The following is a 27,259-nucleotide window of genomic DNA, read 5'->3' as shown; positions in this document are numbered from 1 at the left end:
ACCCAGCTTTCCCATGCTCTGCTATACATCTTCTCTCAGCACCCAGCTTTCCCATGGTCTGATATGGGAAAGCTGGGTTCTGAGGGAAACATGTATAGCAGATCATGGGGAAGCTAGGTGCCGAGGACAAGATGGATATCAGAACATAGGAAAACAGGGTGCTGATAGAGGGATTTCAGAGCATGGCAAACCTGGGTGCTGTGGGTAAGAGCCAAGTGTCAGCATCATTATCCTGTACCCTGAGTGTCAGAGTCATTATCCCGTACCCCAAGTGTCGGTGTACGTGGCGGCGGGACCAAGGTCCAAACTTTGCACCAACGCCCATCAAACTCTAGTTACGCCACTGCCATATATGCAACATTTTTATCAGGGCACTGGGGACCTAATGAAAGTCCCAAGGCCTTAGATCTTTCTAAATCACTTAAACCCTGAATAAGGCCTGGATGTTAAAATTAAACTAATTTTGCCATGTAGAGAGGTGAACAATAGTGATGAGTGAGCACTACCATGATTGGTACTTGTTACGAGGACTTGGTCGGGTCTGGGTACAGCTCTGCCCGCATCTTTTGAGGCCTGCTGGCGAACTAAAGAGTTAAAGTCCATCCTAATTTGGTACACCTTGTTGTGGTGGGATGGCTTTTGCATCTTTTTGATCAAAGTAGGGTCGACTAAGTGACCTATGTAATTTACATGTATTATTATTATTATTATTATTATTATTACTACTATTTACTTACCACTGGAAATTTGCTATTTTTGTTGTTGGTTTTTATCCTAATAATACCCTGAAATGTATAATAATAATAATAATAATAATAAAATAATAAAAAATCATAACATTGTTAATTGCTTTTTTTTTTTTTTATTCCTCTGGATAAGTTAATAAACGTAGATAAAAAAGTTATATGTACCACCCCAAAATAATGGCAATTAAAATAATGAATCCTGCAAAAGTAAAATATTCATAGGAAAATCATAAAAGTTATAATTTTCTGCAGGTGGCAGTAGAAAAAATATAAATAAATCCCTGTCTTTATGGCCTAAAGAGTCTTTAAGAGGTTAAAAAAAATTAAATTAAATATTCACTGTATGTTTCCCGGCTAGCAGTTTATTGTGAGTTGTTTTTTTTTTTTTTGTTTTGGCAATCTAGCATTTTGATAATCAAAATTGTCATTTCTTTTTAGGTGAATCAGTTTACCTAAAACATTGGATTGGGTAACTGTATATTTATATGTTTCATAAACTTTATATAGCTCATTTCGGAGAGTTTGGACCTAGTGAAACATGGGTATAAAATTACCTCTAAAGCAGCAAAGAACGACCCATATACCAATGCAAATAGTTGATATACTGTAATTCTGCACTAAGTATAATGGTTTTCATTAGAAGACAATGTGCAGACGTGTAGTTCTTTTATGTTTCATAAACAGTGCTATGCAGTGAAGAGATATACTTATGCAACACGTGTTAGTTACACAACATAGATAAGAACCTCATTCCTCAATATGTGTTGTAACAAAATTTAAACATAGCACCATACCTAATAAGGATAAAACAAGACAAAAAATTCCACCAGTCCAAGCATCATTAGAGTTCCCACTTGGAAATCTCATTTGTGGCCAAGGTAGAAGGCAATCTTTTAGGGTGTTTTCACACTTGCATTGAACGGCATCCGTTGCTATCCGCCGCTTTGAGGAATTACGGTAACCGTTGCAGGAAACAGTTTTCTTCCTCATAGACTTCTATTAGCTACGGATAGCAACGGGTGGCCTTGCATTGCAGCCGTCAGCCAACACTGTGTTGCATCGCCTGGCAGATGGAGCGCTGCATGTAGCGTTTTTCTGCGCTTGGCGGAGTGTCAAAAAAACGCAACCTGCAGGATTCCGTCGGTGTCCGTTGTTTTTCTAATGGACGCCTATGGTGGCGGATTCCGTTAGAATCCATCATTTGACGAATTCCGTTAACGCATCTGTCTTTACACAACTGCGCATGCCCAGATATTTGAACAGTTTTCATGAACAAAGCGGGATTGTGATAACACATATTTCAGGAACAATGCTCCAATACAGTACAAAACACCCCCAATCTTTTACCATTATAAGATAAACTCCTAAATATTAGACCAAAAAATGTAGAAAACACAATGGAGTTTTTTTAAAGAGCTTTTTATTCAAGATATAAAATGAACACCACAACAGTGTGTGTGTGGAAACATGTGTGGCGGCCCTTGACAAAGGTAGCCGAAACGCGCGTCGGGCCTGTGATCCTGGATATCCCCCATGGGTTTCAAGTTACTTCTGGGTATGTATTTACGATCCTTTGCTGGGTATGATGATTTCGTTCACCGGTAATTAGGTTCTTCTAATTTATATGCATACCAGTCTTATTAGTCCTTTGGGGGTGATTTTTGAGCTTGCATGCTATAATCTATCCACCTTGGTAGTTTATCTTCTATCTATATGAAATCCCATGCAAGCTGTATGATTGATATCTGGATCTCCACTAGTGAGGTTTTTCTTTGTTAGCCTTGTAATCTGTCTATATGTTTCCACACACACACTGTTGTGGTGTTCATTTTATATCTTGAATAAAAAGCTCTTTAAAAAACTCCATTGTGTTTTCTGCATGCCCAGATATGTAAAGTCAAGAAAAAAAAACTATAACGAATTGCGTTATTTTGTACGATTCGTTGCATCCGTTGTGCCACTATATGCAACGCATCCGTTGCATCCGTCACACAACACAATGCAAATGATGCCGTTCAATGCAAGTGTGACAGCGCCCTTAAATTGCGCACTTCAGATAAGGCCTCACTCCCATTAGCGTATAAATCGGAAGAATATAATGCGAGAACAAAATTTCATTGCACTCCCACCAATGTTATCCAGTAAGGCAGTGTTCATCTGCTAGATAGATAGATAGATAGATAGATAGATAGATATAGATAGTTATAGCTAGATATCCTGCAGATATATAATTTCACAACCCCCCTACTTAGTATAAAGCCTCCTTCACACCTCCATGTCTCTGGACCATGTGGTGTCCATTTTGACACCTACCAGTAGCACGTTAACACACATACTAATTAAAGTCATTAGAGGTCTTCACACCTCGGTGTTTTCACCTGGTCCCCATGTCCTGTAAAACACCTGCGTGTCTGGGAGAGTCACACAGAGAAAAGACAGTTTTTTTCCGGCAGAACGGATCAAATATGGAGATCAATCAGATGGTATCCCTGTGATATTCGTGTGATATCCATGTGACACGTACCCGGAAAAAAAACAGATATTACTGTAATTAATTTTTTTACGTTTAAAAGATGTGCAAAGCTAGAAAAATGATAGATAACTGCTAGATAGATAGAACAGATGGATGAATATAATACATAGAATAGATAGATGTGTCACGCTTTACAAATGCTAATAAGACGTAGTACAGAGTAATCTCCACTAGGTGGCAGCAGAGTAGTGAAAGAAAGACAAAGAAACACTGTAACGGAAAGGCAGCTGAAGTACAGCAGAGTAACTTCAGTAGGCAGTTAACAGGCGAACCACCAGGGGACAATAGAGTAGTCAAACAGTCAGGGTCTAGCCAGGAAAGTCGAGTCACTGCAAAGGGAGGATCAATATCAAATTCAGAAAACAGAACCGAGACGGAAGCCGGGAGATCAGGTATGCAGAGGGAAACACAAATAACAGACAGGGTGGGGAAGTCAGGGACCGGGACAGGCAGACGAACGGAGGAGGGTCAAAGTCAGGACATAGTAGCAGGGACACAGAACAGATCAGGAACACTCACCAGAATCAGTATACAAGCTGCAAGGTTGATAGATAGATAGTACAGCTATTTAGCAGAATTAATTACTAATTTTAGAAAAAAAAATGACGTGGGGGTCCCCCCCAATTTTTATAATCAGTACAGGTACTGCAGCAGCTGCAGGCTCCAACCCTCAGCTGTCCCTTGGCTAGTTTTGAAAAGTAGAGGGGATCCCATGCTGATTTTTTGTAGTATTTAAACAAATAATTTAAAAAATCATTGTAGGTTCCCCCCAAATTTTCAAAACCAACCAAGGGACAGCAGACTACTGGGGACTGATATTTTTAGGGTGAGAAGGGCCATGGTTTTTTGGCCCTTCCAAGCCAAAAAATAGCAGCCCGCAGTCGCCCCAGAGGTGGCGCATCTATTAGATGTGCCAACTATGGCGCTGTTCTTGGCTCTTCCCTTTGTCCTGCTGCGGTGGCAGCCGGAGTAATATATGGAGTTGATGCAAGCTGTGAATTGCCAGCTGGCATCAAGGCCTGGTATTTGTAATGGGTGGGCGTCTAGCAGACACTCTCATTACTAATCCAGTAGAAATCTAAAAAAAAATTATTTGAACAACTACAGCCCTCATCAATTTATTAAAAATGTATTTTAGAAAAAATGTCCGCCATAATCCATAGGGATCTCCCACGACATTCCCCAAAAGCGAACCTGAAAGACTTAAATACAGAAAATGATTAAAGAAATATAGACAAAAGACACCCTCATTGACCAATTTATTTCCCTGTAAAACTCCTAATCCACTGTCCGACGTATCCAAAAAGGGGTCCCACGATGTTTAAAGACTCACTGTCCCAGCCAATTAAAAACAGATTGTTCCTCATTGGAAGGGAGAGTAGTTACTGCAGGCTCACACACTGCTGTGTGAGGATTACTGCAGTAAACTGAGATGACCTTATGAGGTCACCCCAGGACACTGCAGTGGGTCACACAGCAATCTGTGAACAGCCGTGGGCAGGGACGAGTGGTGACAGAACTGATCTGATATTGATGGCATGTCTAAGCATATAACATTAATCAATTTCTGAAAATCTATTTTAACTGCACTGTTTTTAAATACTATTTTTCTATTCTCATTCTAATTTACATGTTAAAAGAAATTAATCTCTGCTGGTTGCAAAAGGCTGTCATATTAGTATGATTAAAGGGGCTTTCCCCTACTTTAAAACTTAATAGCCCTAAGGTGGCCTGCTGGACTGTGTGTCTGACAAGTGGCATGCACCTCCATGTGCGCCTCACCACAAATTTTACTCAAGTTAAACTCATGAGGCCCCCATGTATCCCAGGCTCCACCCACTTTTTCAAATCCAAAATTTTGCAACTTTTCAAAATTAATTTCTCCAGAATTTTTAATTAATTAAGAGGTCCGAAATAATCAGCAGCGTCTGACAAGTGGTTTGACCCCCCTCCTGCTGCTTCCTCCTCTACTCCTTTTCTTATTTGCTTGCCTACTTCTCTCTTTTCCTCTGGTATCCTTTCCCTCCTTTGTTAGTGTACACTGTTAGGCTGGTTTCAGACGTCCGTGTTTCAGGTACGTGTGACATCCGTGTTTTAGGTACATGTGATATCCGTTTTTAACATGGATGCTACACGTACCCATGTTATTATTTGCGGTTACTCACACGTCCGTGTTTTCATACGGACCGTGTGACCCCTCGTGGCTCCAAACGCACACATGCATTAATGTCCATTTTTTCAACCAGCAGCACGGGTGTCACATGGATCGCACACTGATGTTATCCGTGTGACATCAGTGTGACACATACCGGAGAAAACACGGGCCTTTTTAATAAAAAGATTTTCTATATTTACCTTTCTCCAGCGATCCTGTCTCCGGCTCTGTTGCCTCCCGCTCCTGACCCCCGTTCAATATACTCCCTAAATATTCAGTGCCCTGTGGAGCTGGAAGCGGGGACCATGCTGGGGACTTCAGTGCCGGTGACCGCATCGCTGGGTGAGTATACAGCAGAGAGTGTGTGTGTGTGTGTTTCAGTGTATACATGCATTTGCGCTATATGTGTGTATGTGCTCAGTGTATCCATGTGTGTCTCCTATGTGTGTATACTGTACATATATGTGTATATGTGCTCAGTGTTTACGTGTGTGTGTGCGTGTGCTTGTGTGTGTAGTGAGAACTTGGAAGCCGAAACATCGCAGGGACAGCATCGGGGACTCATCACAGTTTCCAATGAACCCTGATGAACCCGTGAAGCTGTATCGCAGGTGTCGCGGGGGGGGGGGGTCATCAGGATGTCATCAGAGTTCATTGTGAACTCCAATGAACTCTTGGATGTCACTGTGCTTGTAGAATACTCACCTGTCCCCGCGATGCTGTCCTCAGCAGTGCTGTCCCTGATGCTGTCACAGCGATGCTCCGGCTTCCAGGTCCCGAGTGCAGTGAATAATCGATGAATATAATGAGTGAGGGTCAGGAGCGGGAGGCAGCAGTGCAGAAGAAAGCAGGTGAATATGGAAAATCTTTTTATTTCACAGACCCGTGTTTTCTCCGGTACCTGTCACACGTATGCAAACACAGATGTCACACGTGTGATACACGCGTGACACACGTATGAACATGAGCATGTGTGTGACTGGTACCTGATTAAACACAGACATGGGCAGCACGGTGGCTCAGTGGTTAGCACTGCAGTCTTGCAGCGCTGGGGTCCTGGGTTCAATTCCCACCAAGGACACTATCTGCAAGGAGTTTGTATGTTCTCCCCGTGTTTGTGTGGGTTTCCTCCCACACTCCAAAAACATACAGATAGGGACTTTAGATTGTGAGCCCCAATGGGGACAGTGTTCCTGATGTATGTAAAGCGTTGCAGAATATGTTAGCGCTATATAAAAAAATAAAGATTTGAGACATCTGAAACCGGCCTTACTTTGTTTTGTTCTTTCCCCTCTCTGAACCTTTCATATAATTTTATAAAATGTATGGACCTGAATTATCGGTAGGGAAGCACCGTTTAAGGCTATGTGCGCACTAGAAAATTGACTTTTCTTAAGAAAAATCCGCACCTTGTGGCAGAATACCGCACCCGCGGCAAAAAACGCAGTAAAACAGCACCCATGTTTTTGTCATGATTTGCCGCGTTTTTTTTCGCGGGTTGGTCACTGCGGTTTTTACCATCATCTATGGCAAAAATTGCAGGTACCTGCAGAAAAGAAGTGACGTGCTCATTAATTCCGCAGCGGAAATTCCACGGGTAAATCCGCAGGTATAAAAAAATGCAGTGTGCGCACAGCATTTTTTATACCCATAGGTTTTGCTGGGAAATTACTACAGCAATGTTAGGCACATTTTCTGCAGCAAATCGGCGGTAAAATCCGCGGTAAATCCGCAGCATGCGCACATAGCCTCAAGTGTCCACGTGAGTGGTTTGAGTTTGTTCTAAATGCTGTGCAAATTTGGCTTATGTTTGTTTGTCTCAGTATTGTATGGGTCTGTTTCTAAGTAGAGAAAAAAAAAAAAATTATATATATATATACATATATATATATATATATATATATATATATATATGACGTCCCCATCCATTCCAAGCTCCTCTTACTTTGTCGGATCTGCGATTAAAATTTTGCAACTTTTCAAAGTTTTTTTTTTAAATCTTTACATGTACACAGAATGTCTATAGCTAATGTGGTAAACACTTGCAAGAAAAAGTTGATGAGCCTCATACGTTATGGCCATATTTTGGCATTAATAACTGATAAGATCTGCTCTGATTGTGTTTGAATAGAATTGTGAAATAGATAATCTAATTAAACTAGTAACACATTGTTCTTGTCGTTTATTGAGCATTTTAAAAGTAAACATTCAAAGTAAATAAATGATTCTCATTGTGCGGGGGTTGAATTCTCAAAAAAAACAAACAAACAAAAAAAATGCAGACCAGCTTTGTATGTCAAATTTGGTTGAGATGGTCATGTGACAGTTGCATAGAAAGGTTTTGTAATTAAAGGGGTTGTCCACTACTAGGACATCCCCTTCTCACTCACCATGTTTACCCCTGTTAAAATAACAATGCTTATACTCACCTCCGGTGCTGATTCTGTTCTCCCAGGGCTCATGTGACATTACTATGTCATATGAGCTCCGCACACAATCACCACCAGCTTCATTGTCCCCTTCAGGCGAATTGATCATCAAGTGGAAGTCAGAGCTGCAGCTGGTCATTCACTTGCTATTGATGTTTGATATGATCTAAGGCCGGGACTGTGAAGCCGGTGTTAATTGGGAGTAGAGCTCATGTGACGTAACAATGTCACATGAGCCCTGGGACAGCAAGTGCCGCGACTGTTTGAACAGCGACGACACCGGCGGTGAGTATAAGTGTTATTATTTTAATGGGGATCACAATGATGACTGAGAAGGAGCTATCCTAGTAGTAGACAACTCTTTTAAGGAGATGTGATAATTAGACGTGTGTGTTGCACAGGTGCTTTACATCACAAAGACTGGTTACTGACAGATCTGTTCTAAAGATTGCTTGGTCTCCCCCTGCTTTTAGGCAAACAACCGTAGGAAGACCTCATTTGTAGACACATGAAGCTTAGAAAGAATTCAGGTTACTTTTTCTTACAACTTTAAGATACTTGTTTGGCACTGATTCACAGCTGAAATTTGAGGTACAAACATTATGCAACAAGTAGTTCTTTGGATCAGCAGGAAAATTATACAGGATTTTATACACAAGATATAATGACATCTTAAAGTTTGGCTGCAAAACATTTTTGTAAACTACAAAGCTGGCATCTCTGAAGTAAAATAAATCACAGATGGAAAATATAAGACAAGTGGACTTTTGAAGTTGCTAACGTCTTCATCTGTTAATTCCTACACAACTTTTTACCTGAGTGTGCACTTGATATGTGACGGAGCCTGTGTGCATTAGCAATTGTGATTCTTCAGAGACATTTTAGGTTAGTCACCCATTAGCAATGAACGTTATTCTTAATCCTTGACAGGTATTCTAAACACCATCAGATTACATCTGGACTTTTGCTGGTGTTTTAAAACTTGGAATGTTTATTGGAGATTTCTCCAAGTTTAAAAATCCAGACTCTTAAACATCCACTATCAGGATGTAGATACCTCCATAAATAACAATGTGCATAGCACATCATGTTTTATTTCCCCTTCGCTTTTTCACGAGCATTTGCCAAATACAGTCCATTCACATGGTTTACAATGGTAATTTAACTTTTTCTGTTTGTATAGTTGTTCGGACTTTGGAGACGGAAAAAAATTTCTTCATAACCACTTCTGTCCTTCTCATCACCAGGCACTTCTCTAGTTATCAGTAACTCTTGAGATTAATCGCAGTTTCCATGTAAACAATGTATTGTAATGGAACAACAGAAATGCCACTCTCAGCAGACTCCATAAAGTATTGTCCAAGAGGGAACAGAAGTCTCAGAGCATGAAACTTATGTAATTGTGCAGAAGATGGGAAATACAATCAGAGGAATTATTGCTTTTTTCCCATCTAACACCTGCCAAAAATACCTTCTAGGAGACCTGGAAGAAATGCCTATTGATAAGATGGTTGACTTGAGCAGTATGCAGCTGAGGAGGTTTCCCCTGAGGGTATGTGGATTTACAGAACTTATCAAGTTATACTTAAGCGACAACAATTTAAGCTCCCTTCCTCCAGAGCTTGAACTTCTTCAGAACCTCCAGATCCTTGCCTTGGACTTTAATAACTTTAGGGTTCTTCCACTAGTTGTTTGCAGCCTAAAGCAGTTGTGTATATTATACCTTGGTAATAATCGGATTAGAGATCTTCCCCAAGAGATAAGTTACCTCAAGAACTTACACACTCTGTGGATTGAATCAAATTATTTAACATATTTGCCGGTTGCCGTTTGTGAACTGCCCCTTCTGAAGACACTTCACATTGGCTGCAATCCGATACGTAATATTCCCAAGGAGCTGAAAAACCTTACAGAATTGCGCAGCATTTGGATGTCAGGAAGTCTGCTGACAGAATTCCCACCTGTTTTACTAGAAATGCTTTTCCTGGATGTTATTGATGTGGATCGCAATGGTATAAGATTTTTCCCAAGCCTGGTGCACATGACAGGATTGAAGCTTGTCATCTATGATCATAATCCATGTCAAAATGCTCCTAAAGTAGCAAAAGGAGTTCGAAGAGTGGGTAGATGGTCTGAAGAGAGCCCAGAACCCAAGAAGAAGTTTGAAGTTGAAGCAGAGCTTGAAAAAACCACAGAGAATACAGAATCACAACCTACAGCACCTAATGAGCCTCCAGCTTCTACCACCGATAACCCAGAAGAAGTCACCTCTACATCAATATAAATGTGTATCAAAGACATATAAAATATAACAGCATGGACTCAATACGATGCGAAGCTCGGATTCTTGGAATGAATATGAACTCATTTTATCCTTACATTATATATTAGCTATGAACTCAGTTGCATAAAGTCAAGTTAATTTTCTGTAAGTAAAGCTATATATTTGAGCTTCTGAACTTTATTTTTAAAAGTGGTATATTCTTGTTAACTTTATTTTTATTTTTTTTATAATTTTTTACTGAGCATATGTCTGGGTAAAGCAAGAAGAAATATTATGATGTAAGAAATATTATAACATTACAACAGCAAATTAGTGTATTAAAATATTGTATTTTTTCTTGAAATATCCCATATTTCATGTCAGAATCTTGTGCATGACCTTCACATTGCATAGAAATAAATAAGATCCTTTTTAAGCCACCCTCTAAACTTTTATATCTTACATGTTACTAATAAGAGCAAGGAAGGAATTTTAATTATCTAAACACAATGGAGGGTTTAGAATGAAATACTCCTGAATGAATCCACTCTTTTTCTTAAAAATGTTTTTTCTCGTGTAACTCCAGTGTGCCATTCATATTTCATTACTCCTTACAATTAAAGGGGTATTCTCATCTCCAAAATCCTATCCCAATAGGTGTTAGGCGTCATAATAATAATACCTCCAATTAGAAATGTAGTATGGTTTTCCTGGTATAGTCATGTCTTTTACTTCATGTGCAGGGCATTGCAGCTTGCGTCCTTGGTTACATCCACAAGCACCTAACTAACAGTCACTATATGAGTGGACGTAACCATAAATACCTAAGCTGCAATGCCCTGCACATGAGGTAAGAGACATGGCTAGGAGAACTATACATTTCTAATTGGAGGTATTTGCTAATATTATTATTACATCTACTCCATATTGGGATAGGATCTTGGAGATGGAAATAACCCTTTAACTGTTGAGTTTCCTTGTCAGAATTTGTGACAACGCTTTCAGCAGTGATCAAACTTCATATTTAACCATTAGCTTGTACCATCTAACGCCTCTCTGCAAGAGAAAGAAAGACTCCTCTCATTTGCACAAAAATTGAACTGCAACATTCAAGCAGGTTCTATGCACCTCTGTCAGTGAACGTAGTAAATGAGGAGGAGCAGCATGTTATGAACCACAGCCATAACTAGATATTTAAGCACGTGTTGTAAAGATTCATGTTGTCACTTGTAGTGGGGAAATTATGAAAATTATTCTTATGTATCTTTACCCTATCCTTAGATAAGACTAATAGGTCATTTGATTATATAATTAATGTGCGGCATAGTGACATTTCTTTTTCATAGTAAGAATTATCAAAATCTGTAATGCCTGACCTTAACAGATAGTAATATATTGTTTTAGATGTAACATGTTTCCCCGAAAATAAGCCCTAGCAGGAGTTCTCAGCCTTTTCAGAGTAAGGCTTAAATATAAGCCCTACCCAGAAAATAAGCCCTACTTGCGGTTCAATAATGAAGTGTCCATGCAGCTAAAAAAGTTACAGATACTGCAGAACACTTCATTATAGACAGCAGACACCCCCAAAAGAGAGAAGACACCCCAAAAGAGAGGAGAAAAACTACAAAAGACTCCGCAATCATACTCACCAGACCCCGAACAGGAGGCTCTGTGGAGGAACGCATGGAGAACCTGCAGTGGAATGCACACACTCACACATCAGATCGCACACACAATCACATCAAATTGCTCACACACACACACACACACACAGACACACAAGATCCAGTGATACCTATTGCTTCCAGCAGTCTGGGGAACTGGGGAACCAGGAACGCAGTGCAGTGGAGTGCGATGTCCTGTGGTAGAACACATCGATGTGTTCCACCGCAGGTCCTCGCGCTCCACTGCACTGTGTCCCAGGTTGCCCTGCTGGCCGGAATCAATAGGTATCACTGGACGGTGTGTGTGTGTGTGTGTGTGTGTGTGTGTGTGTGTGTGTGTGTGTGTATGTGATCTGATGAGTTTGTGAGTTCTGGCCCGGAATCAGGGGAGGACCGCTGTGGAGCATACCTGCTGGGAGCACCCGCCGAGAATTGCAGAACCTGGGAGCAACGCAGATGTCCAGGGTTTGGTAAGTATGATTTTCATGGGGGTCTGCCTTTTTTGGGGGGGTAAACTTACCCCCAACCTGTGTTGCCTTACTCCAAAAATAAGCCCTAGCACATTTTTCGGGGTATCTTATTTTTGGTAATAAAAAAAAAAAGTTTCTATTTACCTCATGACAAAAGACTATGCTACTGCCTTCCCAGCGTAACAGTACAGACCCAAATCAAATTGTGACTTATAAAGTGTGAATATTACGCTATAATGACCTCCTGAGGGACATAATGTAACTTTGTTCAGTACAACAAACTACTGCGAGTTCTTTACAAAACATATCATCAAATAGAGTCAACTACACTCCAGGTTAACTCAAATGTGGTTATCCTTAGGAAGGAGATGTTTTTGACTTTGATATCCTTTGACAGTAAACCACTTTCATTTATCTTACATCCTGGAAATTAGTTGGAATCAAATAAATAAAATAAAAATAAAGCTGATAAAAAATAGACATATAAGTCAGATAAGATAAAAAAATAAACACAATCAGTAAACACAAAAAAATTAAAAAAGGTGTTTTTTGGTCACCTCAATACTGCAAAAAATGCTGTAAAAGGCAATCAAAATGTCATATCTATGTCAAAATGGTATCAATAAAGCTGTATTCTCAACCCACAAAAAATAAGCCCTTATGCAGCTCTATCGACTGAAAAATGAAAACGTTATAGGTTTTAAAAAAAATGGCGACACAATCAAAAATGTTTATTTTTACATTTGATCCCCCCCTTCACATAATAATTAAAAAAGACTGGACATGTTTGGTATCCAAACAATTGTACTGATGAGCAGAATCATACTGGCAGATCATTTGTACTTCAAAATGTGCACAGCCAGAACTATTCCTGAAAAATGTCAGAATTGCATTTTTTTTTTGCGATTTTACCGCATTTGTAATTTTTTTTCCCGTTTTCCGATACACTATGTGGTAAAATGTATGGTGTCATTTAACTCGTCCAGCACGAAACAATCCCTCATACGTCTATGTGGACAGAAAAGTAAAAAAAATCTATGGCTCTCGGAAGAAGGTGAAGAAAAAATTAAGGGGTTAAGAAGGTTAGTATGTTACAGCTGTAAGTAAGGCCTTAAATATTTACTACAACATTGATTTTCTGATTCATCCACTTTCTAACAAGCAAATATTACATATGGGGATGTACAGTGCATTGCAAAAGTATTCACCCTCTTGGCTTTTTAGCTATTTACTTATGTGGCGCCCTGGGCAAGCCAGGACGTCACAAGCACTACACCAACACACCCCACACTCCCGGTCAGGCACACCAAAGTCAGACAAAAAACCCTTGTTACCTTCCTCCAGGGGCTGATGTTCACACCATGAACGGGCCAGGCGGTTGGTCCCGCCCACCGAGGAGTTCACAGTCCTGGAGGTGGGAAAAGTAGGCAGATAGAGTATTGAAGTGAAAGTGGAAGGAGGGAAGTAGCAGTTGAGGAGCCTGAAGTTGGTCCGGGTGTGTGGCCCGGACGGAACAGCAAGGTTGGCAGACGGTGGTGACCGTCTGCAGGAGTGGCCTATTGGAGCTAGCCATAAGGACTGTGGACGGGCGGTGGCTCGGCGGTACCGGACCGGTACGCAAAGAGAAGCCAGCACCATCTGGCAGGGGCTTACGGACCCCGGCAAGGCTAGGAGTCGCCGTGAATTTGTCAATTCCGTTAGCGAAGGGAACCTCCTGGGTTTCCCAGCAGCCAAGTTGCGACAGAAGGCAACAGTACGAGAGAGGGAAACACAGTCACCGCCAAGGCTAAAGTTCCCAGGGCCAGAGCCTGCGGGCAAAAAGGGGCTCCTTCGGCACCCATCCAAGCTGGGGAGCGGGTTACCGGTGGGAACCCATTGGAACCGTACACACTACACAGGTGCAGGGAAAGGCAGTCACCATCAACCTGCCGGGAGGAGAAACACCGCAGCCGTCTGTGGGACCCGTCCATCCAGCCGTTTGTTTTACCGGAGACTCTGTGTACATCATTGGCTGAGTGAGTACCACTGTGCCGTGCAGCACAGCGCTGCCCCCGCGACCCTGCACCTCGCCAGGCCCCGTAAGCCGCCTGCAATCCATCCCTACCCCATCACCGGGGCTCCGGGACAACCAACTCCCTACCCACGGAGGGGAGAACTAACATCCAGGCTGCTCCCTGCCATCGCTCCCGGGATCCCCGTCCAGAGCAGCGGTGGTGTCACCAATCTCACCACAACCGTGGGTGGCGTCACGGACAATCTCAAATCCCCACAATCAATCCCCACCCTTTTCACTCACGGGCGAGGAACGCCGCTCGAGTCCCCGGGATCCGGCCCACCGCTCGAGCCACCACCGAGCAGCAGCCGCAGCAGCAGCGGCCGGACCCGAGCAGTGGGAGAGCGCAGCGTCCCCTCCTCCGCCCGCGACACTTACATTACAACCTGTGTTTAATTATTTTTTCTATTTGTGTGTGATGCATCAGCAGTAAATAATTTATGTTGGGGAAGTGAAGTGAGAAAAATATAGGTAAAAATTGAATTTATAATGAGATAAAATAAACAAAAATTGCCATGGCCATATGTATTCACTCCTTTTTGCTATGAAGCCTCTAAACATTTGTGCTGCAAGCAATTACCTTCATATGTCACCTGCTAAGTGAATAGATCTCCACCTGTGTGCAATCTAAGTGTCACATAGTCTGACAGTATATATTGTACACACCTTTTCTGAAAGGCCACAAAGGCTGCAAGTCCATTAAGCAAGAGGCACCACTAACCAAAGAACACCATGAAAACCATGGAGATCTCCAAACAAGTCAGAGACAAACTTATTGAGAAGTAGAAGTCAGGGTTGGACTCTAAAAACATATCCCAATCTCTGATGAATGATCCCCTGGAGCACCATCAAATTCATTATTATCAAAAGGAAAGAACATGGCGCGACAACAAATCTGCCAAGAAAGGGCTGCCCACCATAGCTTTCAGTCCAGGCAAGGAGGGCATTAACCCCTTCAGCCCTGGGGCACTTTCCGCTTTTGTGTTTTTGTTTTTTGCTCCCCTTCTTCCAAGAGCCGTAACTTTTTTATTTTTCCGTCAATCTTGCCATATGAGGGCTTGTTTTTTGCGGGACAAGTTGTACTTTTAAATGAAACCATAAGTTTTACCATATGGTGTACTGGAAAACAGCAAAAAAATTCCAAACGCGGAAAAATTGCAAAAAAAGTGTGATGACAATAGTTTTTGGGATGTTTTATTCACGGTGTTCACTATATGGTAAAACTGATGTGTGGGTATGATGCCTGAGGTCGGTGCGAGTTTGTAGACACCAAACATGTATAGGTTTACTTGTATCTAAGGGGTTACAAAAATTCACAAGTTTGTCCAATAAAAGTGGCGCACGTTTTGCGCCATTTTTCGAAACAAGTAGCGTTCTTATTTTTTGGGATCTATGGCTCAGTGAAGGCTTATTTTTTGTGTCTCGAGCTGACGTTTCTAATGGTACCATTTTTGCGCAGATGCTACGTTTTGATCACCTGTTATTGCATTTTGCGTAAAACTTGCAGCGACCAAAAAACGTGATTTTGGCGTTTGGAATTTTTTTGCCACTACGCCGTTTACCAATCAGATTAATTGATTTTATATTTTGATAGATCGGGCATTTCTGAACGCGGCGATACCAAATATGTGTATATTTATTTATTTTTTAACCCTTTAATTTTCAATGGGGGGAGAGGGGGGTGATTTGAACTTTTAGGTTTTTTTGTATTTTTTTATTTTTTAAAACTTTTTTTAACTTTTTTTTTTTATTTTACTATTCCCCCTAGGGGGCTATAGCGATCAGCAATCCGATCGCTATTATCTATCTGCTGATCACAGCTATACAGCTGTAAACAGCAGATACAGTCACTTTCTTTTCCCTCTGCTCCATGCCGAGGGAAAACGAAAGTGAAACATCATAGCTGCAGGCGTCATCACATGCCCCTGTGCTACGATGGCAACAACCGATAGTCACGTGATCACGCACGTGACTTCCGGTGGGGGCGGCGGTAAGTAAAAAACATGGCCGCGCATTTAGATCTTGCTGCCAGACTTTGGCAGCAAGATTTAAGGGGTTAATGGCCGCGGGTGGAAGCGATTCCACCCGCGGCTAGCAGGCACACATGTCAGCTGTTGAAAACAGCTATGTGTGCCGACCGCCGCCGCCTGCCCGATATATCCGTCCATGGTCGTGAAGGGGTTAAATGGAACTTGTCATGTCGTTTTTTGATATTAAACCGCCTCCAATGTGTTTTAAATGATGCATAAATCCATGAATTTATCTTAAAAAAAAAAGACTTTACATGCATAGGTGAATGCAGTACATACCTTAGGTTTCAGTCATGGGGCCTGCGCTTTTGCTGGGATCAGTCACTGTCACTCAAGTTCAGGCATGATTCTTTTTTTTAACTTAGTCATGCCCCCAGCATTGTAATTGATTAATAATTGTAATTGACTTCTCTACTGAACTCTGCCCATATGGTGACATGATCGTGACATCAGCACAGGTCCTGCACAACCACTTCTCTTCTGCTGATTACACAGGTCCTTCACTATCAAGTCTCTTCTGAGCTCCGCCCACTACAGTCACATAATTGTGACATCAGCACAAGTCCTTCACAACCACTTCTCCAATGCCCAAGCATTGGAGAAGTAGTGGTGAAGGACATGTGCTGATGTCACAGTCATGTGACTGTAATGGGTGGTTTATAAGCAGAGATAGATGTTGAAGGACCTGTGGTACAGTCAATTATAATGCTGGGGGCGTGACTAAGTTACAAAAAGAATTATGCCTGAACTTGAGTGACAGTGACTAATTCCAACAAAAGCTCCACGCTTATGACTGAAACCTAAGGTATTTACTGCATTCACCTAAGCATGTAAAGGTTTTTTTTTAAGATAAATACATGGAAAAAAAAAACATGTTAGTGATGCACATTTCGTCATTTAACCCTAGAACACGCAACTATAGAAATCTACCATAGAATACAAGTGACCTAGCAGGCCTGCAAGGCCCCAGGTTTGCGTTCTAGGGTTAAAACACATTAGAATATGAAAAAAATGACATGACAGATTCCCTTTAATTAGAGAAGCAGCACAGAGACCAAAGATAACCCTGAAGAAGCTGCAGGGTTCCCAAGCAGAGACTGGAGTAACTGTGCATACAACCACAATAAGCCGTACACTCCATAGAGCTGGCCTTTATGGATGAGTGGCCAGAAAAAAAACCTTTACTTACAGCAAAATGGGGAAGGTTTGTTTTGATTTTGCCAAAACACATGTGGGAGACTCCCTAAATGTATGCAGGAAGGTGATGTGGTCAGTTGAGACCAAAATTTAACTTTTTGGCTACCAAGGTAAGCGCTATGTCTGGTAACAAACAGCTCATCACCCCAAGAGCACCATCCCCACAATGAATCATGGTGGTGGCTGCATCATGCTTTGGAGATATTTTCCAGCAGCAGGGACAGGGAAAATGGTCCAAGCCAAGGGGAAGATGGATGGTGCAGAATACAGGGATACTCATGAACAAAATTCGTCTCAGTCTGTCACCGATTTCAATAACGAATAACGTTTGGAACACCATTCTAAGTCTGAACTGGGTGCAAAAAACCTAAAAAAACATCACTATGGGGAGATAAGGTATGCACACCAGTGACTATGTAAGGGGAATACATGGAATAGCAGAAACTGCTGTGTGAATACTGACTTGAAAAATCCAATAGCTATATGAAGAGTGAAAATGTGAAAAATGGAATCTGCATTACTGCCATGAACATATGAATCAAGAGAAATTTAGCTACTGAATTGATCAATGCAATAGAGCCCCAACACTACGCCAAAGTATTTCTCTACGTTGGGGTCCCTAGCTTGTGTGTGTCCTCTCATGCAGTTAAAAAACTTACCGTGTATGGGAAGCTGAGACCCAGGCTATTTATGCGTATTATATGGATTGGTAATAGGTGTGGTGGGGAGGGTTCACAAACGAAAAACTACTAACAATAACGAATAACGTTTGGAACACCATTCTAAGTCTGAACTGGGTGCAAAAAACCTAAAAAAACATCACTATGGGGAGATAAGGTATGCACACCAGTGACTATGTAAGGGGAATACATGGAATAGCAGAAACTGCTGTGTGAATACTGACTTGAAAAATCCAATAGCTATATGAAGAGTGAAAATGTGAAAAATGGAATCTGCATTACTGCCATGAACATATGAATCAAGAGAAATTTAGCTACTGAATTGATCAATGCAATAGAGCCCCAACACTACGCCAAAGTATTTCTCTACGTTGGGGTCCCTAGCTTGTGTGTGTCCTCTCATGCAGTTAAAAAACTTACCGTGTATGGGAAGCTGAGACCCAGGCTATTTATGCGTATTATATGGATTGGTAATAGGTGTGGTGGGGAGGGTTCACAAACGAAAAACTACTAACAATAACGAATAACGTTTGGAACACCATTCTAAGTCTGAACTGGGTGCAAAAAACCTAAAAAAACATCACTATGGGGAGATAAGGTATGCACACCAGTGACTATGTAAGGGGAATACATGGAATAGCAGAAACTGCTGTGTGAATACTGACTTGAAAAATCCAATAGCTATATGAAGAGTGAAAATGTGAAAAATGGAATCTGCATTACTGCCATGAACATATGAATCAAGAGAAATTTAGCTACTGAATTGATCAATGCAATAGAGCCCCAACACTACGCCAAAGTATTTCTCTACGTTGGGGTCCCTAGCTTGTGTGTGTCCTCTCATGCAGTTAGTTTTTTGCACCCAGTTCAGACTTAGAATGGTGTTCCAAACGTTATCCTTATTGTTAGTATTTTTTCGTTTGTGAACCCTCCCCACCACACCTATTACCAATCCATATAATACGCATAAATAGCCTGGGTCTCAGCTTCCCATACACGGTAAGTTTTTTAACTGCATGAGAGGACACACACAAGCTAGGGACCCCAACGTAGAGAAATACTTTGGCGTAGTGTTGGGGCTCTATTGCATTGATCAATTCAGTAGCTAAATTTCTCTTGATTCATATGTTCATGGCAGTAATGCAGATTCCATTTTTCACATTTTCACTCTTCATATAGCTATTGGATTTTTCAAGTCAGTATTCACACAGCAGTTTCTGCTATTCCATGTATTCCCCTTACATAGTCACTGGTGTGCATACCTTATCTCCCCATAATAACATTGTCACCGATTTCAGACTGGGAAGGAGGTTCACCTTCCAATAAGACAGTGACCCAAAGCATACTGCTAAAGCAACCGGTGAATGGTCGAAGGGGAAATGTGTAAATGTATTGGCGTGGCCTTGTCAAAGCTCAGACCTTAATCCAATTGAAAAAAATATTCTTGTGTTTGAATGACACAGTCAAAGTCTAAACCTAAATCCCATTGAGCATTTGTGGAAAGATGTGAAAATTGCTGCTCACAGATGCCTTCCATCCAATCTCACCGAGCTACAGCCATTTTGCAAAGAATCGGCAAAAATTTCAGCATCTAGATATGCAAAGCTGGTAGAAACATAACACAAAATACTTACAGCAGTAATTGCAGCAAAAGGTGATCCTTAAGGGCATGTTACCGGATATAAGAATAATTTTCAGAATTGGTAATATTTTCTATTATTTGCCTTCTTTAGGCTCTGTGTTGCACTGTCTATTGCTGTCTATTGCTGGTTGCAGAACAAGTTAAAGTGACAATCCATCCTGTAATGATGGTCTGAGAAAATCGTAAATTACTCACCGGTAATGATTTTTTCCAGAAGCCTCGACAGTGCCACCAGAGAGATAGGTCCGCCCACCCTAGGACAGGAAACCCTACAGAAATAAAAGGGGTGGCCTCTCTCCCCTGCCTCAGTTAGTTTACAAAGCACAGAGGATGAACAATAATAACGCAACGGCATAAACATGAACCATCACAATCACCAGTACAACAAACAATAGTTGGAACGTGGATCCCAAGAACCAAAAGTGAAACAGAACAGAGGTAGAAAAAAGGGTGGGAAGCAGTGGCGCTGTCGTTGCTTCTGGAAAAAAATCATTACCGGTGAGTAATTTACGATTTTTCCCTTCACCACGACAGCGCCACCAGAGAGATTCCGAAGACCACTATATTAGGGAGGGACCACAGCCTCTAGTAAGCGTCTACCAAAGGTCATATCCACCGTGGCTGACAAGTCTAAATGATAGTGTTGAAAAAAGGTCATAGGACAATATCCTGAGACCGGTGAAAAGACCTAGCAACTTTGGGCAAACAAGCAGGGGCAGTACGAAGAACCACACGATCCTCAAAAAATTGCGTATAAGGGGGATTAGCGGAAAAGGCGTGAAGGTCACTAACATGTCTAGCAAATGTGAGGGCCACCAGCAAGGCCACCTTCAATGTCAGATACTTCAGAGGGGCATCAACAAGGGGCTCAAATGGGGGTCCTGTCAGGGAGTCTAAGACCAGATTAAGATCCCATGGCGGGAACACCAAACATAGAACAGGGCGAGCCCTTTGACAAGAGGAGATGAACCTCCTAACCCACCGATTGCCGGCAAGGTCCGAGTTATATAAAGCCCCCAGGGCTGACACCTGTACTTTCAAAGTACTGACAGAGTGTCCCAGCTCCAACCCCGCCTGAAGAAACTCCAACACCTTCCCCACCAGAGGAACCCCTAAAGGACTTCTCCCGGAAAAGGATAGAAACTTGCGGCAAATTCTGGCATAAATTTTAGTGGTAGCTGGCTTCCTACTCCACAAGAGAGTGGAAACCAGGCCCTCTAACAGATGCCTCTCAAATTCCAGGCTGTCAAATGAAGGCCTGGCAGGTGAGGGTGGAGCAGAGGTCCCTGGGAGAGGGGTCTGTTAACGACAATTTCTGGAGCCAAAAAAACCATGGCCTCCGAGGCCAAAAAGGAGCCAGCAAGATCAACCGAGCTCCGTCCTCTTGAATTTTCCGCAGCACAGCAGGAAGCAGAATCAGAGGGGGAAAGGCATACAAGAGACCTTGACTCCAGGAAACCTGGAAGGCGTCCACCACCCAGGGATTGTCTTGAGGGCTTAGGGAACAAAAACAGAAGACCTTCCTGTTGGCTCGGGTGGCAAACAGGTCCACTGTAGGCAGAGGTGTATCTAGGGTTTCTGGCACCCGGGGCAAGAATTCAATTTGGCGCCCCCCCCCTCATGTGACCAATTATTTATATGTGATTTGCACACTTAGTCATGTGATGACGAGCTGCTCTTAATAATTCTCTTGATGTAAAAAGAGAAACGTAGGAAGAAAAGCTATTGTCTCATGCAAGTATGAACATCACATATAAGTGGAGAGGCCATGTGGTGACTGCTGGAACCAGAAGCAGAGCTGAATCCTGACAGGGAGTATATTACATGCTGTTATGATTGAGCTACAGTGCTTAATTTTATAAGTAAAGAGCTTCTCCAGATTTAAGATAAAAATCTGCAGTCACTGTGTATCACACTGCACACTGTCAGGATTCTCTGGTGCCGATGGTAAGAGTGGGAGGTCACGAAACTGCAAGTATGTGATTTACATACATGTGGTCACGTGCTGACTAGATATGTGTGGCCTCGCTCAATGAAAATGAATTGAGTGAGGCTGGAAACGTCAAATCAGAATGTGACCAGAAATATAAAAATCTCATACTTGCGGTCACATGACCGTCCACTCTCGTCACTGGCACCAGAGAATCCTAAAAGTGTGTAGAGCACGCATTGTGAGAATTCAGAAGCCTGTAGTCACCTAGAGTCACTGCAGAATTTCAATCTCAAACCTGGACAAGACTTTACTTATAAAATTAAGCAGTGTAGCCTAATTCTAAGTAAAGGGGTTGTACAATCTCACAATTTATGTATTGTTACTTGTGTACAGGATCAGAACTAGTAACAGCAACAGAACCACCAGAGGTACAGAAATACATAATTAGAACCCCCATCAATACAGAAACACAGCATCTCAACCACCAGAAGCAAAGAAATTCATCATCAGAACCACCAGCAGTACAGAAATACATCCATATAACCCCATCAGTTAAAAAACACAGCATCAAAACCCTTACCAGTACAGAAATACATAATCAGAACCACAAGCAGTATATGGTACATCAATTGTAATGTCAGCTCAGACATATACACATTTGTATTGCAGGAATCTACAACTTCCAGTACATCCTTAAAGGGAATCTGTCACCAGGATTTTAACACCTAATCTGAGAGCAGCATAACATAGGGGCAGAGATCCTGATTCCAGTGGTGTGTCACTTACTGTGCTGCTTAATGTAGTTTTGATAGAATGACTGTTTAATCAGCAGTAGATTATCATTACAGGACTGCTTGGTATGCTGCCAGGTAGTCCAGCATATTCATCAGCTCTGTATAACTGCTAGATCTGCAGAAGAGAAAACATTGATTTTATCAAAATAACAGCAAAGAGCTCAGTAAGTGACACATCGCTGGAATTAAGGTCTCTGTCTCTATATTATGCTGCTCTCATATAGTGGAGCAATAACTTGGTGACAGATTCCTTTTAACAATGGTAAGGAGATACTTAGGAGTTATCAATCATCATCAGATTGCGGACCATACAGGAACTACAGTAAGGCCTCAGTTCCACTTGCGTCTTGCACAGACGAGTGCAATCCGATAAAACATCGAATTGCACTTGCACCAGTGTAAAACTATGGGGCAGTGTCCATCTGCGATTGATTTTCCATGATATATTGGTATGAGAATAGAATTGGAGCATGCTGCGTTTGGCAGCGAATCTCAGCTCACACATCCATACAAGTCTATGGGATCATGTGAAACATAGCACTGCACTTGGATGTCATCAGAGTGTAGTACGAAGTAAGCAGAAACAGCCCGTGGAGAAGGGGGAGAATAACTCCCTCCCTTCCTCTTGTCCGCACCTGTGATCTGATCACAAGATTGGATCATAATCGCATGACACTCGGTTCAGGCTCGCAGCAGAGCCTGAGCCAAGGTTCATTAGCATATCACCTCTGATGCTCTCATATGGGAAGCAATGCGTAAGTGAGACTGAGGCCTAATGATGAGAATTATTCAGTATTACAAATAAAGGCTGGAGCCACATTAGCATATGGCATGGTGGGGGATAGTCAGTTCTGGTGTATACTGCACTGGGGTCAGGGGACAGACAGTTCTTAGCGTATACAGCACTGCGGTCAGGGGATAGACAATTCTGGGGGTATACAGCACTGGGGTCAGGGGATAGACAGTTCTGGGGGTATACAGCACTGGGGTCAGGGGATAGACAGTTCTGCAGGGTATACAGCACTGGGGTGGGGGGGATAGACAGTTCTGCAGGGTATACAGCACTAGGGTGGGGGATAGACAGTTCTGCTGGGTATACAGCACTGGGGTCAGGGGATAGACCGTTCTGCAGGGTATACAGCTCTGGGGTGGGGGGAGAGACAGTTATGCAGGGTATACAGCTGTGGGGTGTGGGGATAGACAGTTCTGCAGGGCATACAGCTGTGGGGTGGGGGGATAGAAAGTTCTACAGGGTATACAGAACTAGGGGGACAGGACATACAGCTCGTCGGGATGTTAATGCTTCTGCTCCTCTCTTCATCTATGGGTTGAGCCTAGAATGTATGGGCTCCTGTAAGGTTAGTGGGTGTGACCAGTTTCATGACAAATTCAGTCATACCTGGAAGGAGCCCGTATATTCTAGCATCTACCTTCATCTGTGGGAGCACTGTGCACGCTGCGGTTATCTCCGCCCACAGATGAACTTCGATCCTACACACGGCGGTGAAAGCTGCGTGCAGGTGACAGGTGAGGATTTAAGAGCCTGGCTGCGGCTGCCACCATGAGCGCTGCGGTCCCCGGAACTCAGCCCGGGGGTCACAGCATACATCACCGCCCTTGCTGACGGGTGCTGAAGCAAGCCCTGACTGCCGGGGAGACTTAGAGTGCTGCATCGGTCGGCCCAACAGCACCCCCCCTGACACTGCGCCCGGGGCACGTGCCCCGCCAGCCCCCCCTAGATATGCCTCTGACCGTAGGTAACCCCCAAAGCTGCACTATTTGACGGAAGACCTCCCCATGTAGATTCCATGCCCCTTGGCATACTGGACTTCTGCTTAGGAAGTTGGCCTGAACATTGTCTACCCCACGAATGTGTAATGCCGTCAGGGAAGAGAGGTGGACCTGTGCCAGGGAAAATATTTGCTCCGCAACTGTGAGGAGGGAGGGAGATCTGGTGCCCCCCTGATGATTGAGGTACGAGACCGCCACCCTGAGATTGGAAGAACTGAGACGTTCCAGTCGGTTCCAGGCACCCTGAGCCGTGTGACCCCGTAAATGAGCCCTCATCCCCATGCACTACCGTCGGTTGCGATGACGTCAGAACACTTCAGAGACCAGGGGACCCCAGGTGAAAGTTTCTGTGGTTGCAGCCAGTGTAATGTTGCCCTCTAAATGCCCAGACAACCGCCCCTGAGCCCTCAAACCCTCCCATTGTAGGATACAGGTATGCAGCTGAGCCCAGGGGACTGCCGGGATGCAAGCTACCAGGGACCCCAGTAGGGACATGGCCTAAGTGTGAGGACCGGACGTGACAGAACCACAGAGACCCGAGCAACCAGACTGGAAAGTTTTTCTGGGGACAGCAGGCAACGCTGAGTGCGAGAGTCCAGGACAAGGCCGAGGAACAATTGGCGGGTGGAAGGCTCCAAGTGGGATTATCCAACCGAGCTCTGTCAAGATGTCTAGCACTGTCCTAACCTGTGACCGGCAATGGAAGTCTGATTTCCCCACTATGAGGAAGTCGTTTAAATAGGGAATGACTAGGATATCCCTCTCGTGGACGTGAGCCATCACCTCTGCCACCACCTTTGTGAAGACACGTGGAGCCATTGCTAGGCCGAAGGGAAGGGCTCGGAATTGAAAGTGTCTTATCTTGCCACGAAGAGGGAGCGCCATCCGGAGATACTGCTGATGTGCCGCGTGAATTGGAATGTGATAATAGGCATCTTTTAGATCTAAGACTGCCATGAAACACCCGGGAAACAACATGTTGATAGCTGACTTCACAGACTCCATCTTGAAATGTTTGTACACAAGATGGCGGTTGAGTTTTTTGAGATTCAGAATAGACCTGAAAGAACCATCCGGCTTCTGGACCAGAAACAGCGGGGAGTAGAAACCGCAGCCTTCTTCTCCTTTGGGTACCTCCATGATGACAGACTTGTGGCGAAGACCTTCGACTTCTTGCTGCAATGCGAGCTGTCGTTCCGCCGACCTGCCAAGCGATGTAATCATTAATGACCCCACAGGGGTCGAACTAAACTGCAATTTCAATCCGTTTCTAATGATGCCTTGAATCCACACATTGGACGAGATATTATGCCAGGCAGAAAAAAAGGAGGAGAAACGACCTCCGACTGGGATAGAAGTATCATCTGGCCGGCTTCTTACCGGAGGTAGAGGTGCCGAAAGAGAAGCCAAACCGCTTTTTCTTGGGGTCCTTCCACCCTTCCTGGGATGAAGGCTGCCTCCTCCTGGGGACTCGCTTCCTCTTGAATCTGCGTTGCCTAAAGGGGACAAAGGAAACTGTAGGAAACCCCTTCTTCTTGTCCCCTGCTTTGTCAAGGAGGTCATCAAGGGTCTTACGAAACAGGTATTCTCCCTCACACGGCATGGCACACAGCTTAGATTTGAATTGTGAATCTCCGGGCCAGCCTTTCAGCCAAAGAGAACGTCTCGCCAAGTTAGCAAGTGCTGCTGATTTTGCTGACAACTGCAGAGTATCTGCTGAGGAGTTTGCTAGGAAGGCAGCTGCCCCTTTAGCCCTAGAGATATCCGCCAGCAGCTTCTCATGGGGAATGTCTTGGGTAAACTGATCCTCTAGATGTTGGAGCCAGACCATTAGGGATCGCGCCACACAAGTACCTGCGACTGCAGGCCGGAGCGCTCCTGCTCCAGGCAGAACGCAGGTAGGAGTCCGCCTTGCGGTCCACAGGATCGTTCAAGGATCCGAGATCTTCAAATGGTAAGGCAGACTACTTCGCCGTCTTGGCTACGGCCACATCAATTTTTGGACACTGATCCCACAGAGAGGCATCCTCCTCCTGAAAGAGATACTTCCGTTTGAACAAGGACGGAGGGTAAGCTCACTTTTCTGGGTTGTCCCACTGATCCTTAATCAACCTCTTAACCTTATCATGGACTGGAAAGGTGCGACGTTTCTTGTGTTCCAGGCCACTGAACATAATGTCCTCAATGGATTCCGGGCCCTTAGCATCTACAAGACCCATTGTTGCCCTAACTGCCTTCAGGAGATGACTGACTTCTGTAATGGGGAAACACTGCTTACCCCTGACGTCCTCTTCCGAGGATGACCCCGGGGAAGATAAGGAGGCCCCTGATGCAGAATCCGACGCTTCTCCTAACTCCCGTTCTCGTGGGACAGAAATATTAGAGAATGTAGCTCCGGCAAGCAAGGGGAAGCTCTTAAGGGATTCCCGAACCTCCTCCCGAATGACGTCCCTGAGGCTACTGGTGAGAGCCGGTGCTTCCTCTGCCAATATGCGCTGTATACAAGCTGGACACAATTTCTTCTGGCTATCTGATGGTAAAGGTGCGTTGCATAACAGACATTTTCTGTGTTTGGTTTTAGCCGATCGTTTACGTGCCTGATCCTAAGAATCGAAAAAAAGGGGACAAGGAAAACCCTATTAACTGGTATTACTGAGCACAGGCCGCTTACCCCAATCATGTGCAAATGGTACCAGTTCGGGCGAGCGGGTGACCCTCACTGGAATGACTGCCGCCGCTCCCATAGTGCAGAGACCTCTTTGGTGACTGCAGTTGGCTTTTTCGGTAGCACAGGAAGCCTCACGCGAATCCTCCATGCTGAAGCTGGAGGTTTCGTCCGAAAAAAGCAATGCGTCCACCGGCGTGGACATTCAGATATA

At 43.4% G+C, this 27,259-nt stretch overlaps 1 protein-coding gene across 1 annotated transcript; it reads left to right on the top strand.

Moving 5' to 3' along the window:
• Positions 1-9,179: 9,179 nt before the first annotated feature.
• Positions 9,180-10,419, top strand: LRRC10 (leucine rich repeat containing 10). Its single transcript, XM_075342470.1, has one exon. It carries the CDS (start codon positions 9,275-9,277, stop codon positions 10,145-10,147), a length of 873 nt encoding a protein of 290 aa, XP_075198585.1. The 5' UTR covers positions 9,180-9,274; the 3' UTR covers positions 10,148-10,419.
• Positions 10,420-27,259: the final 16,840 nt, after the last annotated feature.

The sequence above is a fragment of the Anomaloglossus baeobatrachus genome, chromosome 4, assembly GCF_048569485.1.
Source record: "Anomaloglossus baeobatrachus isolate aAnoBae1 chromosome 4, aAnoBae1.hap1, whole genome shotgun sequence".
NCBI classification, from domain to species: Eukaryota; Metazoa; Chordata; class Amphibia; order Anura; family Aromobatidae; genus Anomaloglossus; species Anomaloglossus baeobatrachus.
The sequence above is the reverse complement of the archived record's forward strand: the minus strand, read 5'-3'. Positions and strand labels throughout refer to the sequence as shown.

Coding starts and splice junctions, on each gene's coding strand:
- LRRC10 (XM_075342470.1), top strand. CDS start 9,275: ATGGGAAATACAATCAGAGGAATTATTGCTTTTTTCCCATCTAACACC.